This window comes from Theobroma cacao, chromosome 5 (assembly GCF_000208745.1).
Source record: "Theobroma cacao cultivar B97-61/B2 chromosome 5, Criollo_cocoa_genome_V2, whole genome shotgun sequence".
Classification (NCBI taxonomy): domain Eukaryota; kingdom Viridiplantae; phylum Streptophyta; class Magnoliopsida; order Malvales; family Malvaceae; genus Theobroma; species Theobroma cacao.
The window spans coordinates 4762550-4776734 of NC_030854.1; the positions used below are offsets into that span (position 1 = coordinate 4762550).

The 14185-nt window shown below is 35.2% G+C and overlaps 1 protein-coding gene across 1 annotated transcript; it reads right to left on the reverse strand.

Annotated features, from left to right (window-relative positions):
• LOC108661917 lies at positions 7 to 1289 on the reverse strand. Its single transcript, XM_018120906.1, has 2 exons — positions 1218 to 1289; positions 7 to 1131 (listed from the first exon to the last, which is right to left on the reverse strand). The coding sequence occupies exons 1-2, from the start codon at positions 1287 to 1289 to the stop codon at positions 7 to 9; spliced, it is 1197 nt and encodes a 398-aa protein (XP_017976395.1).

Here is a 14185-nt window from a genome sequence, read left to right on the forward strand (position 1 = left end):
TGCCCCTTAAAGTGAGCCAACCTTTCCCTTTTTTTTTTCGGCTATCATTTCTTCTCTTTCCTTCTTAGTCGGCTTATATCCCAGGCCAAACCTTTCTTCATTTTTGGTAGCACGTATTGGCCTTTTAATGCCTTGTAATTCTCTTCCCAATCCTACCCTTGCTTTGTATCCTTTCCTTACTATCTGACTGACAGCCATCTTGGTGGTTTTGGAAAGCCTCAGAATGGGTGGTGTGGTTCTTTCTTCAATATATGTGGTGTTAACAAACTCGAAGGATCGAAAGAAACATTCAGGCACTTCTTCCTTCGCTTTCACGTAAGGAGTATCCGCTAGCTTGCTTATGAGTAAGTCCTCTTCCCTGTTAACACATACAATCTTCCCATCCACGATGAACTTGAATTTTTGGTGAAGCGATGAAGGTATGGCCCTAGCCAAGTAGATCCAAGGTCTTCCCAACAAATAATTGTATGAAAGAACAATATCCATAACTTGAAATTCAGTGGAAAAGGTACACGAGTCGATTTTTATCGGTATCTCAATGTCCCCTACTACTTCTCTCCTCGTCCTATCAAAGGCTCTCACAATCATCTGGCTTTTTCTCATGTAAGACATGTCAATGGGTAAGCGGGCCAAGGTCCTCATGGGCATCACATTCAAGGATAATCCGTTATCAAGCAGCACTTTTACGACGGTACAACCTTTACACTTGGTAGTGATATGCAAGGCTTTGTAATTTCCCTTACCTCCAGAAGGGATTTCTTCATCATTAAAGGATATTATGTTACCCACTAAAATGTTCCCAATGATGTAGTCTAAATTTTCAACTGAAATGTTGTGATCCACATATGCTTGGTTCAGAATCCTCATCAAAGAATTCCTATGTGGTTCTGAGTTGAGGAGCAATGATAACAGTGAGATACAAGCAAGCAACCTGTTCAATTGCTCGACCACATTGTACTCACTATGTTTAATGAACTTGAGGAACTCGGCAGCTTCTTTTTCCGTCACCAACCCCTTTGAGCCATCTGTCGATTCTTGAGATTGCACTTTTTTTTTCTTGAATTTTGCCCTTTTTCTTTTCCCTTCTCCTTCCTGAAATTCTCTAATGCCTCTGGTGTATAGCAACGTCCGCTGCGGGTAACCCCCCCAACACCAGTTATATTTACAACATTATCTTAAGATTCGGCCATCCATTTCCACGCATTTGAAACTTGTACATTGTAATTGTAGTTCCATGGGACAGCTTTGTCATCTTTGTAGGGGAAAGGTTTAGGGACCTCGATGGTCATTTTGGCATGGGTTTTGTCTTCCACAGACTCTCATCTTGGTTCATAGAAAATGGTTAAAGGTTTTATCTTAATTGGGTGGGTGGAATATTTGGCCATCATGTTTACATGTTGGCCTTGAGGGTTCCATGTAAAATTCAATCCTTGATTCGTCCATCATCCTTTGCACTTCTTTTCAGAAAGAATTACAATCTTGAATTAAATGTCCCACACATTTTTTGTGATATAAGCAGTATGGTCCTTAGATATCTCCCGAGTCATTCACGTCAAGACATTCCGGCCAAACTTCTAACATATCGACCTTTACCAAGGCTTCAAACACTTTATCCATGGGGGTTTCCACTTTTCGAATGTTCCTTTTAACATATACCTCCCCTTCGATTGCATTTACCCCTGCCCTAGCATGATTTGGCAGTGGGTTATTGTTAACATTCTGTTCTGGCTTCTTTTCAAAATTCAGTATTCTTGCCTTGATCAACCCTTGCACCTTATGTTTGAATGTTGTACAATTCTCGATCGAGTGACCTTCGATTCCATAATGATAATCACAATGGGCGGAAGCGTCATACCATCTCAGGAATAGAGGTTTTAATGGTTCTATATATAAAGGTGCCACCAGATAGTTTGCAACTAACTGAGTGAAGAGTTCAGCATATGGGATTCAGATTGGGTCAAACTGCACTTTCTTTTGCTTGTTTTGCCATCCTCTTGATTCACAGATAGTATGGTTATTTGAAGGTGGTGTTTATTGTGTGGTTGAAGCTGTAACGGGTGTGAAAGTAGGTGGGTGGATATTTGTGGGGTAAGATATCTGTTGGATGGGAGTATATGGGTACATGTTAGAAAAAGCATTTGGCAGGAGTGGATATAGGTATGGGCTTTGTGAAGCGTTATTCAAAAATGGGTAATAGGGGTATGGTGGATATGGCTGGTAAGGGTTGTAGCTTCTTGCTTGGGGTTGTCCCGAAATGATGGCTTGGGCTTTTCCTTCCTTCTTCTTAAAAGTTCCCCATTTTTTCGTGTGTGCCGCATCACCTCCTTTTATCTTCCTTTGTTTAATGGCAGTCTCTATCATCTATCCTGAAATCACCATATCAGCGAAGTTCTTCGTGACACTACCAACTAATCGTTCATAGTAAGGGGCTCGTAGGGTGTTAACGAACATCACGGTGGTCTCTTTCTCAATCAATGGTGGTTGAACTTAAGAAGCCATATTCCTCCATCTTTGAGCATATTCTTTGAAGCTTTCAGTGGGTTTCTTCTCTATGTTTTGTAAAAAAAGGTGATCCGGAGCCATATCTATAACATGCTTATACTGAGCTACAAATGCCCGAGCAAGGTCCTTCCACGTGTGGATTCGATTGCGGTCCAGTTGGACGTACCACTTTGCTGCAGCATTAGTGAGGCTATCTTGGAAGCAATGTATCAAGAGTTTGTCATCATGGGCATTTGTAGCCATCCTTCTACAATACATGGTGATGTGTGTGACCGAACACTTGGTTCCATCATACTTTTCAAAGTCTGAAACTTTAAATTTTGGGGGTATAACCACATCTGGAATGAGACAGAGTTCGATTGCATCCATAGAACAATACATTCCCATTTCTTCTATCATGCGTAGTCTTTCTTCCAAAAAGTTAAATTTTTGGTCGGTATCGGGATTGTCCTTCGATTCAACGGATCCACACTTGAGCTTCTCTTGTTCTTTTGGATCGTCCAGATCAGGTACAGAGATGGGGTTTGAAGGACTTGCCCCTCTAATTGGCCTTTGTTGGGCATAAGTCGGTGGTGGCCCTATAGGCATTGGCATCTCAAAGAACGGATATTGTCCTATCGATGGCATGGGGATAGACGCATTCCTTGCTAGTGGTGGTGTGAATCCTAATGGATATACAGGGTCTGTATTAGCTTCTGTCTGTTGAATATCTTCTGGTGCACCAGAACTCCCCGCCACTATTTTCCCTTTATCTATCGACATCAATTCCAAAATCTTTGACAACTGACCCATAATCTCTTCTTGCTTCTTCTCGATCTTGCCCATTCTCTCCAAGTGTTTGTCCCCCATGATCTTAGAGTGAGCTATTATGTTGTATCTATGTAGGGTTCATTTTTTTGGAATTTTGTTCTTTACGGGCCAAATAGATAAGTTAGAATTTTATGTTGACGAATGCATTGTCATTTGTTATTATTTATATGAATCATGCAACTATGATGCAAGTGAAATGTGTTTGAAAAGAATAGGAAAACTATTGGCCATCCAACATTTACCATAAGAAAATCCAAATCCATAGAACTGAAATATTCGATTACATCATTGTCTAAAACCATTACATAACTACCAAAAGGAAAAACCAACTTTGTCATATTGGTCCCTAACCATCCTGAGGTGATCGATCAATCGCTCACTCAATTCATCCCTTGGAAGAATCTCTCGCCTGAGTTCTTTGGTCTTGTCTGCCATTACTCGCGCTCTGAATGCCACTCTCTCATCACTCTCAGTATCCATCGCATTTTAGCTTCTTTCCTTTTTGGCTTTGTGTGCACGAATCATTTTTTTCCCCCATTTGGAAATACTCTTGCCTTACTGCTTCATACTGTGCCTTTAGCCCTCTATGGAAGTTTTCATCAAGCCGCAGTCATTTCTCAACTCTTGGATAGTTTGTTCTTGTCTTCGTACCTCGTGCTGCAAAGCATTGTTGACACTTTGGAGTTCTTGCATTCTAGCTATCAGAGAAGAATTTGCCACGTTCACTTCCTCAAACTTGCTTTGCCACTCATCCCGCTCTTCCAAAGCCATCCGTACCTTTCTTGCCGTCTCTTTCTTCACTTCTTCTAGCTCATTCTCATGTCTCCGCTTCATATTCATCATCTCCTTTTCAAGTCTCTTTCTTGTCAACTCGCTCTCTAGCAAGACATCTTGAGGTTTTGGGTTTATGCGATGTTTTGATGGATTTCTCGGGGGGCATACGACATTTTTCACACTTTGGTCATGCCAAGTATCATATCTTGTGGTGACTTCATCAGTAACCCTCCCTTGATCCACTTGGCACGTTTTCTTCCAGTATTATGCAATTTTCTCAATTTTCTTTAGCGTTTTCGGCTCTTCATATGTAAACTCTAACTGGTTGAGCTGGTGAGTCATGGGCACGAATTGCTCAAATCTGAACTGTCTCCGTACCATTATCGGTGCATAGCTAATGGCTCCCCATGGTCCCATCAACGGCACCCACGGCTTGTCCCCGCATTTATACATTACTTGCATTCGGGGTATCCATGGAGCTCTCCAAGTCACTTCAACGCTTATTAACCTCTGGAGTCTAGCGACCCACTCTTCTTTCCTCTTGCAGTCGGGCCATTCACTTTCGCAAAACTCAAGGATAGGGCAACTCGTAGACAAATAAAGGTTTCGAAATTTGCTCTCTTTACATTCGAAATGGCTTTTGATCCATATGGTTAAGAGTTGGGCACATCCAATGAATCGTCACTCGCCTTTGCACAGACAGAAATTCAAGGATCTGAAGGTTTCAACTAAGATGGATGGGGCCGGGTTGATGCACCTTGTCACCTGATCAAAGAAGTCTATGACTGATACCTCTACATGACCTAGAACCTTCGGGAAGACCACTAAGTCATAGATTGCCATCGCGAAAGCTAGGAGACCTTGTTCATCCTCCATGTGTTTTTTAATATATCCATTCAAAAAACTCCACGAAAGGCATTTTGTGTCTCCTTTCTTCTTCAGGTGCTGATCCACTTCTATCGTAGTCATTCCTAGCAACTTGGCCAACTTTCACCGGTGTCCCATCTTCTAGGCCCTCCAATAGATCTTGTCAGGTTGCATGTGATCTATCCGAAATAGAGAGGAGTACTCTTCTATGGTAGGGGTCATGTCCACCTTGTTAAAGACAAAGCAATGGTATGAAGGATCCCAAAACTGGACGATGGCTCGGAGCATCTGGTCATCAACAAGTACATATAGGAGCCATGCAATGTGTCCATACTTGCTCTGAAAATTATCTCGATGAACACGTCTTCATTGTTCCCAAATTCTTATCATTTCTGTGAAGTCATTCTGCTGAAGGTCCAAGTGAACTCTCTCGGGTAAAGTCGGGATATGTCCTTGGGTCAAACAGTCTCCTTTTTCTTGTTGAATCTACCCCATCTGTAACTCTATCTCATAGTCATTTCTGTATATGTTGAGTGGACCTGCTGATGACGATACCATGGATGTAATCGGGATCTCTTAGGTTAGATGTTGTGTAGCCAATATTTCTCCTATATGCAATCACGATGCATGCAAATGAATATATAACATGCACATGACAAGCAAAATAAACTTAAGTTAGTATGGTAAAAAGAAAGAATGGAGTGTTAAAAATAATGAGAGAATAATAAGCAATATCATGGGTATTACTAACGTCATTAGACATTATTTACTCCACGATATTTTATTATCTCGTGGCAAAATTTAATATAGAGGGAGTGGAAGAAATTCCTTTATGTGTACCTATTTATAGGGTATACTCTCACGGGTATGGCCCTACCTAGGGTTAAGTTGCTCTTGGTATTCTATATGCTGAGCAGGGTTTATAAACAGAGCTAAGGTTACCAAATCGTTTCTCACTGTCATCCACGCGGACCAGTAAGGTACCCCGGTCCTCACCCATTACAGGCTTCAAACGGACTAGGTTCGATTTGAGTGGGAGTCTTCACTAGCCCGTGCGGAGGTTATCACCTCACGAGAGCGTAGTTACTAAATTCCTTCTTAAAAAGGACATAACCCGGGTGGAGGGTTTATGCATGAATGCAAAATGCACTGTGTGTGTGAAGGAAAACGTCGAGTTCGGAGTAACATTCTCGCATCCCTCTATCCTAAATCCCCACAATTATTAAAAGCAATAAAGTAACAAATGCGAAATAAACAAATGCACTAAACAAAATATGCAGAACAAATCATCAACACGAAGGAAACATCGAATTATTTAATGCCTTGGATAACCTTTTATTATTTAATGGTTTGACTATTGGAAGTCCCAGTGGAGTCGCCAGTTGTCGTAACATGAGGGTCTGGGAACCCGACCGCCAGACGCTAGTGAAAGCTCTAAAAAAACTAGGAGTCGCCACCAATCTTTTTTTACTAGGTGCGATTGGCCACCTATTGTCTTGATTCCAATCGATGAAGCCTTAAATTAATTTTAAGCCCACCGAAAAGAACCTTAAACTGGTCTACATTTTTCTAGATCTAAGTTCGAGAGTACGGTTACGCTCGGGGAAGGATTAGCACCCCCGGGACGCTCGTTCCATAAACGGTACCATTGTTTGATTATCCTATTAGGCTTTAATTTTTAATTTCACTATACTTCTTTAGTTATTATTCTCTTATTTTATCTCCTATTTAACCCAAAATGGAATGCAAATGTGGGGCAAGATGAAATGCATGGCGTGAGATAAAAATGTCAGACGAATAACCTTTTATTGAGGACATTCTCTCGAATCCGCCCATCATACCTGTGGGATCCGGGGTGTTCTTTCACCTAGGAAATTATCCGAGAAACTTGCCTTCACAAATTCAACGAATAATTTCCATCATCGGGGTCATCGTACGTTTTCTTTTAAAATAATATTTTCGTGCATAATGAACCTAATACGAGCGAAAGCCTTTTATTAAAAATATTTCTCGAGCCTTCCCATCATACTGGTAGGACCCGAGGATATCTTTTCACCTAGAAAACTTTTCGAGAAATACCCACCTTCGTAAGATCCTCGGAAGATCCCATCATCGGGGCTTAACTCGTAAACAAAAATATTTATATGCAATGATATGCAATATATATATGCTATGCTAATGCAGTTAACATTTTNCAGTTAACTATTTTTAGTATTATTATTTAATTATTATTTTATTTTTACTTTATATATTTTTTATTATTATATTTTCTATTTTTATTTCTTATTATTATTTTTTACATTTTATATTTTTATTCTAAGTTTCACTTATATTTTCCTTGCTATTTCTTATGAATTTTCCTTCTTTATATTTTCCTTTTATAATTAGATACTTTATAAATTGTTTATGATTCCGTGTTATCTTAGTGAACAAAAATTTCATTTTTTACTATTTTATCATTTTATATTTCTTTATTTTTGACTAATTTTTTTTATATAGTAAAATTTTATTTATTTAAAATAAAAATCTCGAAAACCCAAATTCGAGGCTCTCCCATCGTACTGGTGGAGCCTTAATTTGGATTCCGTACTTAGAAAAAATTAATCCGAGATTGCGACTTCTCGCGTCCCGATAGATCATCCCATCATCGGTACATTATTTATTATCCCTATGATTAATATTATGGTGCCTTGACATTCAATCTATGTACTATCATAGCCATTAATATGGACCCAAAAAAAACATAGATTTTATTATTGCAATTAATGTTTTCTTTATCATACTATTTTTAACTTTTGCTAACAAATATTATCTTTTATCTATCCCTCTTTTACTTTATTGTATCACTTTTATTTTACTTGTTCTCTTAGTTGATTTCTATTGATTGCTTACTTATTCCTATGTCTTTTCTATTTTTTATTTTTTCATTTTCACTAAGGATATGTTTTATTGTACATGAATATTTCCCATGTTCTATTCTATATTTATTATTCAAAAACACTCCACTAATAATCTAATAATTTCCATTTTTTATATTTTTTTAAATTTAATTTTATTATATAAATATTTAACCTACCATTCATTCCATTCATTTATATATTTTTTATTTTTATTTTCAGTATTTACCTATTTTTTATGCTTTCTATTTTAAAGATTTTTTTTATATTTTTAATTTATATTACCATGTTAATATACTATGTTCCCATTATTTTACTAACATAAAGCTACATTAAGAAAATCACCATAACTATCACAAACAATAGCCTAAGATTCAAGCCCAACTTAGCCCAATACGCATCAGTCTGGTAGAAAGCTCATGAGCATGCCCCAAGTATTCAGCCTCCGTAAGCCAAAACGGCATCGCTTTGAATGCCCTTGAGCTGTCCAATCTTATCCCCCAAAACGACACCGTTTTAGCCTAGATCCAAGTATAAAAACCTTCCTTTTTTATTCTCTCCCCATTTTCCCCTTTTGTTTCTCTCTCTACCCGCCTGGTTCTCTCCCCTTCTCTCTAAAAAATTAACCTTTTCTTCCTTTTTTTTTTCCAAATCTCTCAACTCCTTTCCCTTTCACGAACTGCTGGTGGTTAGGGGAGCTTCCTGCCGTCGTCGGCGCAGGGACCCCGATGGTCAAATCTAACTCTCATTCTCTCTCTTCGGCACCGGTCGACTCTCCCTTGGCTTGATCGGTCCTCCCTCTTTCGCTCTCTCTCTCTCTCTCTGGCCGTCGACCCCTCTCTCAAATCGATTGGTCCTCCCTCTTTGCTCTCTCTCTTTCTTGGCCGTCGACCCCTCTCTCAAATCCAATCGGTCCTCCCTCTTCGCTCTCACTGCACAAGTTTTTTTCTTTTTTGGTATTTTGGATATTGTTTGGTATTTTTTGATTTTTTGTGGATTGTTGTGGCTGCTAGAAAGCTAGGAATTCCTTGATTTGCAGGTTGTTTCGGGATTTTTCTCGGGTTTGAATGCTGGGTTTTTGTAGATTTTTTTTTAGCTTGCAAGTTGTGGCTGCCGCTCTCATTTTCCTCCCCCCGGATCTTCTTTGCTACAGTGGGGCTTTATACACTCGACTTTTTGGCCGAGTGTAGTGCCTCCATTACCCTGCCAAAAACGATTTTTTCGAGTCTAGCAGGGTAAGGGAAGTACCTGGCAGGGTGCGTCCGCACCCTGCCAGTAGTACCCTTCTCCCCTTTTCTTTTTCTCTTTTTTTTTTTATTTTTTTTTATTTTTTTGTTTGTTGTTTATCTTTTGTTTATTATTATTTTTTATCATATATTTATTTATTTATTAAACATAAAAAATATGGTGTCTACACCCTTGTGTTTATGTAAGTGAAGGTTTCATTAATGTCCTCATTGCTCTAGATATTTTCTTTTCATAATATAATATTCAAAGTTTATTAAGAGTATAAACTTAACCTCTATACGCAATGGACCGCACTACCTTTAAACAAGATTTTGAGAAATGGGTTCCATTAGTGCATCATAAACACATAACAATAACTTGTTTTTACCCATTGAACTTTGTAATTAAAGATTACTAATTAAAAGTTGGGTTCTCGCTCTTGGTGTCTAATAATGGTCTTAAACCTATTCTTTTTATAGTACAACTTATCAATTTTTTTGGTAAACCTTTTGTTAGAGGATCTGCCAAATTACTTGCAGATTTAACATATGTTATGGTAATTATCTAACTAGAAATTAATTCTCTAATATAATCACGTCTTAAACTAATATGTTTAGATTTTCCATTATAGACATCATTATATGCTTTAGACATTATAGTAACACTATCATAATATAAAGAGATGGCTAGCATCGATTGTGGTTACAACTCTATATCTAATAATAAATTTCTCAACCATTGTGCTTCCTTTTCTACTGCAACTATAACTATAAACTTTGACTTCCTTGTTGAATGTGAGATGCAAGTTTGTTTCTTTGATGCCTAACTAATGGCATCACCTCCTACTGTAAATATCCATCCTCAAGTGGACATATTATCATTTGCACTAATAATCCAACTTGCATCAAAGTGTCATTCTAACACTCCTAGATAATCTAAATAATGTAAGCTAAAATTTTTAATTCTTTTAAGATATCCAAGAACTCTCCCAATCGCTTTCCAATGAATTTTACTAGGTCTACTTGTATATCTTGATAATTTGCAAACAACAAATGTAATATCTGGCTAGTGCAATGTATAGCATACATAATGCTTTTAATAGTACTAGCATATTCAAGTTGTGCAATTACTTAGTCATCATTCTTGTTCATTTTCATACTTGAGTCATATGGAGTACTAAATTCTTTTATATTAAGATGTTTAAATTTAGTGATCAATTTCTCAATTTGATTAATAACATAACTATTATTATATTTCTTAACTTTAATACCCAAAATAGTATCAATTCAATTTAAATCCTTCATTTAAAAACAGAGGTTAAATATTTCTTTGTTTAATTTATGTTGATCATGTTATTGCTAAATATTAACATATCATCAATTTATAGACATATTATTACTCCATAATTTTTGGTAAATTTTGGAGTAAACGCACTTGTCAGTCCCATTATGTTTAAAACCATAAGATAATATGGATGTGTCAAATTTCTCATGCCATTGTTTAGGAGCTTGCTTTAGCCCATAGAGTGATTTAACCAATTTACAAACTTTTCTTTCATTTTCAAGAAGTATAAAACCTTTTGGTTGTTCCATGTATACTTCTTCCTTTAAGCCACAATTTAAAAAAGCCATTTTAACATCCATATAATATATATGCAACTTATAAATTGAAGCTAGTGCTATAAGTGTTCTTATAGATGTTATTCTAGCCACTGGAGCATATGTATTAAAACAGTTTATGCCTTTCTTTTATTTGAAACCTTTAGCAACTCATCTTGCTTTAAAGGTTTGTATATAACGATCAATATTATATTTTCTTCTAAACACCCATTTACATCCAATTGGTTTAAAACTTGAAGGTAAATTAACTAAGACCCATGTATTAGACATTATTGAGTCCATTTCATCATTTACAACTCATTTCCAAAAAGTTACATCTCTTGAAGACATTATTTTATTAAAAGCTTGGGATCTTCATCTACTTTTAGTAGAATTGGTGTTTTCTTCAGTATATTGGTTCTATCTCCTTCAATTAGAAAAACAATTGAATATGGAGAAATATAATTAAAATCTAAATGTTTCTCTTTTCTCAATCTTTGACTTCTTCTTAGCTTTAATTGATTCATTAATTTCTTTTCTTTTTTTTCACCAACTGTTGGAGCCATTTCAACTTGCCTTTCCTTTTTAAATTTGATAGAATTATAAAGAAATTTATTCTCAAATAAATCAACATGTATAGATTCAACTATAACATTAGAATTTAAATCAAGTAATTTATATACTTTTGAATTTTATGCATAACCAATAAAAATACTTTTAACGCCTCTAGGTCCTAATTTTGTCTTATGAGGACCTGTAACTGTATAATAAGCTATACAACCTCACACTTTAAAATAATTCAAATTTGTTTTTTTTCCCATTCTTCTATAATTCATATAATGTCATAATTAGTATTTCTTCAAAAGAACTATATTACTTATATGACATGCTATTAAGAGTGTTTCTCCCAAAAGATTAAAGGGAACTTTTGCATTATACAACATACTATTTACCATATTAACCAAAGTTCTATTTTTTCTTTCGGCTAATCCATTATATTGAGGTGCATAAGGAGTTGTTCTTTGATGAATTATTCCATTCTCTTCACAAAATACAAAAAACTTGTCTAGAAAATGTTCTCCTCCTCTATCACTTTGAAGAATTTTTAGTCTTCTTTTCTTTTTTTATTTTCAGCAACAGTTTTAAATTCTTTGAATTTGTGAAATGCTTCATCTTTTTTTTCTTTAAATAAACATGAGTGAAGAGAGAATAATCATCAATTTATGTTATAAAATACCTTTTCCTTCCTCTTATTAAAAAACCATTTAGTTCACAAATATCAAAATGCATAAGTTTTAATAATTTTGATTTTCTTTCAATTTTTGGAAAAGGTTTCTTAGTCATTCTTTCCTCAGCACAAATTTCATATTTTTCAAAACTAATTTTTTGACATGATATATAACCATGCCTTAACATATAATTTAAAGATTGAAAATTTAAATAACCTAGTCTATTATGTCATAAATCAAAAGAATATTCAACAATATAAGCAAAAAAATTATTTATTTCATTGACGTTGAGTTTGAACATTCTATCACAAAAATATCTTTTTCCAACAAATTCAGTTTTTTTCGATACTACAACTTTATCTAATTCTAATATAATTTTGAAACCATTCTTACAAAATAGATGTGCAGATACGAGATTTTTTTTAATTTTAGAAACATAGAATACATTAAGTAAAGTTAATTTCTGCCTTCAGGTAAATTTTAACTCAACAATTCCTTTGCCAAGCACTTTAGCAAAATTATGGTTCCCCATTAAAATTTCCTTTTGGTCTCTTGAGTTCTCAATAACTTTTGAACTACCTTTTGTCATTGCAAATATGAATAGTAGCGTTGGAATATAGCCACCATTTTGAATGTTTTGTCATAGTAGCCATGTGTACTTCGATAATCATTCCAATATGCATTTCAATCACCATCGCAATAAGTTCTTTGATATCACGTTCAACAAGGTTTACCTTGTTTCCAAAACCAAAAGCAACAATCTTGTTTCTCAAGATTTTCACAAATTTTGAATTTGCACTCCCTGATAAAATACCCTTTTCTTTCCACAATGATAATACATTTCATCACTATCAAATCATTTTTCTAGACTATTTCTTTTCATTTTTATATAACCTTTTTCTTTGTCACTGACGAGGCTTACGTTTGATCCAAGAACAAGTGCATATCTAGCACGATTTTTTGCCTCAATATGCACACGAGTTTGAAACTCTCCAATAGTAAAGCTTGCTAGAGAATGCAAAATGTTTATCCTATATCCATTCCAAAAAGGTAGAAGTTTGGATAGAATTACCCCCACTTGAAGTCAGTTAGGAATTTTGATTTCCAGTTCACTTAATTTAAAGGCTAGAATTTGTAACTCATGTACTTGATCCATAATTGATTTGGTATTTGTCATGGTAAACTCATGGTATCTCAATGCAAGAAATTTATTCGTATCTTTTTTCTCTTTTTTGTACATTTTCTCAAGTGCAATCTAAATCTCATTTGCCAAATTATGTCTGAAGAGATCATATAATTGATTAGTGAGAGAATTGAGAATGTATCCATGATATATAAATTCGTCATCTTTCCGTTTCTCTATGATAACATTAGCAGTAGTTGCGGCAACAATTATTATTGTAGCAATGTGTCCAAAAGGTGTTATCTGTGTTGCTTCTACTGATGTGATCTTTTCTATAATTGATGGTTGATCTGTCTTAAGAACATAATAAATCTTTAGTGTGGTTCATAGGAATACCATCTTGTCCCTCTATGTAGTGAAATTTGTTCCATCAAATCTGTCGAGTTTGATCACTTCTTGATTTTGAAAGTGCCTTCACACTTGAATCCAGCCTAGTCTCCATCAAGAAACAATTGTAAAAAGGTTTAAAAATTATCTTAAGATTGTTAAAAATTTCTATTTGTTTCAAGAAAAAGAAGAATATAACTTTGAAGGCGTGAATGAAACACTTTCCTTAAGGTATTTTAAACCTTTAGAATACAACAAAGTCCTTAACACACTTATCAAAATAGTGAAAATAGTAGTATAATGGCGTTGTTTATATAATAAACGAACATATACATCTTTCAATGTAAAGAGTTGTTTCTTCTCATAATATAAATATTTAAACAGTTGTTTCCTATCATAATATAACTATTCAAAGAGTTATATTTAATAAGGTAATCATGTATAACTCTTTAATCACAACCTTTCTTTAATAAACATTCTTTAGAAATAACATTTATTATTTAATTTATAAATTAAAATAATAAAAAATTAATTACTTATCAATATTTTATTCTAATAATCCAAATACCATCATTATCAAAGTATCTAAAACTAATTGTAGCTGAGGGTATTTAGGGGAAGTCTAAGAGTAATTGGAGATGTTAAGTGCATTGATGTTTTGAAAGTCATCCAAAAGTGCCATCAAGATTGAGGAGTACCTAAACCACTCAATCTCTTCACTAATGTGGGGAGACATTTGAGAGGAGAATAACTAAAACTCTACTTTATCAA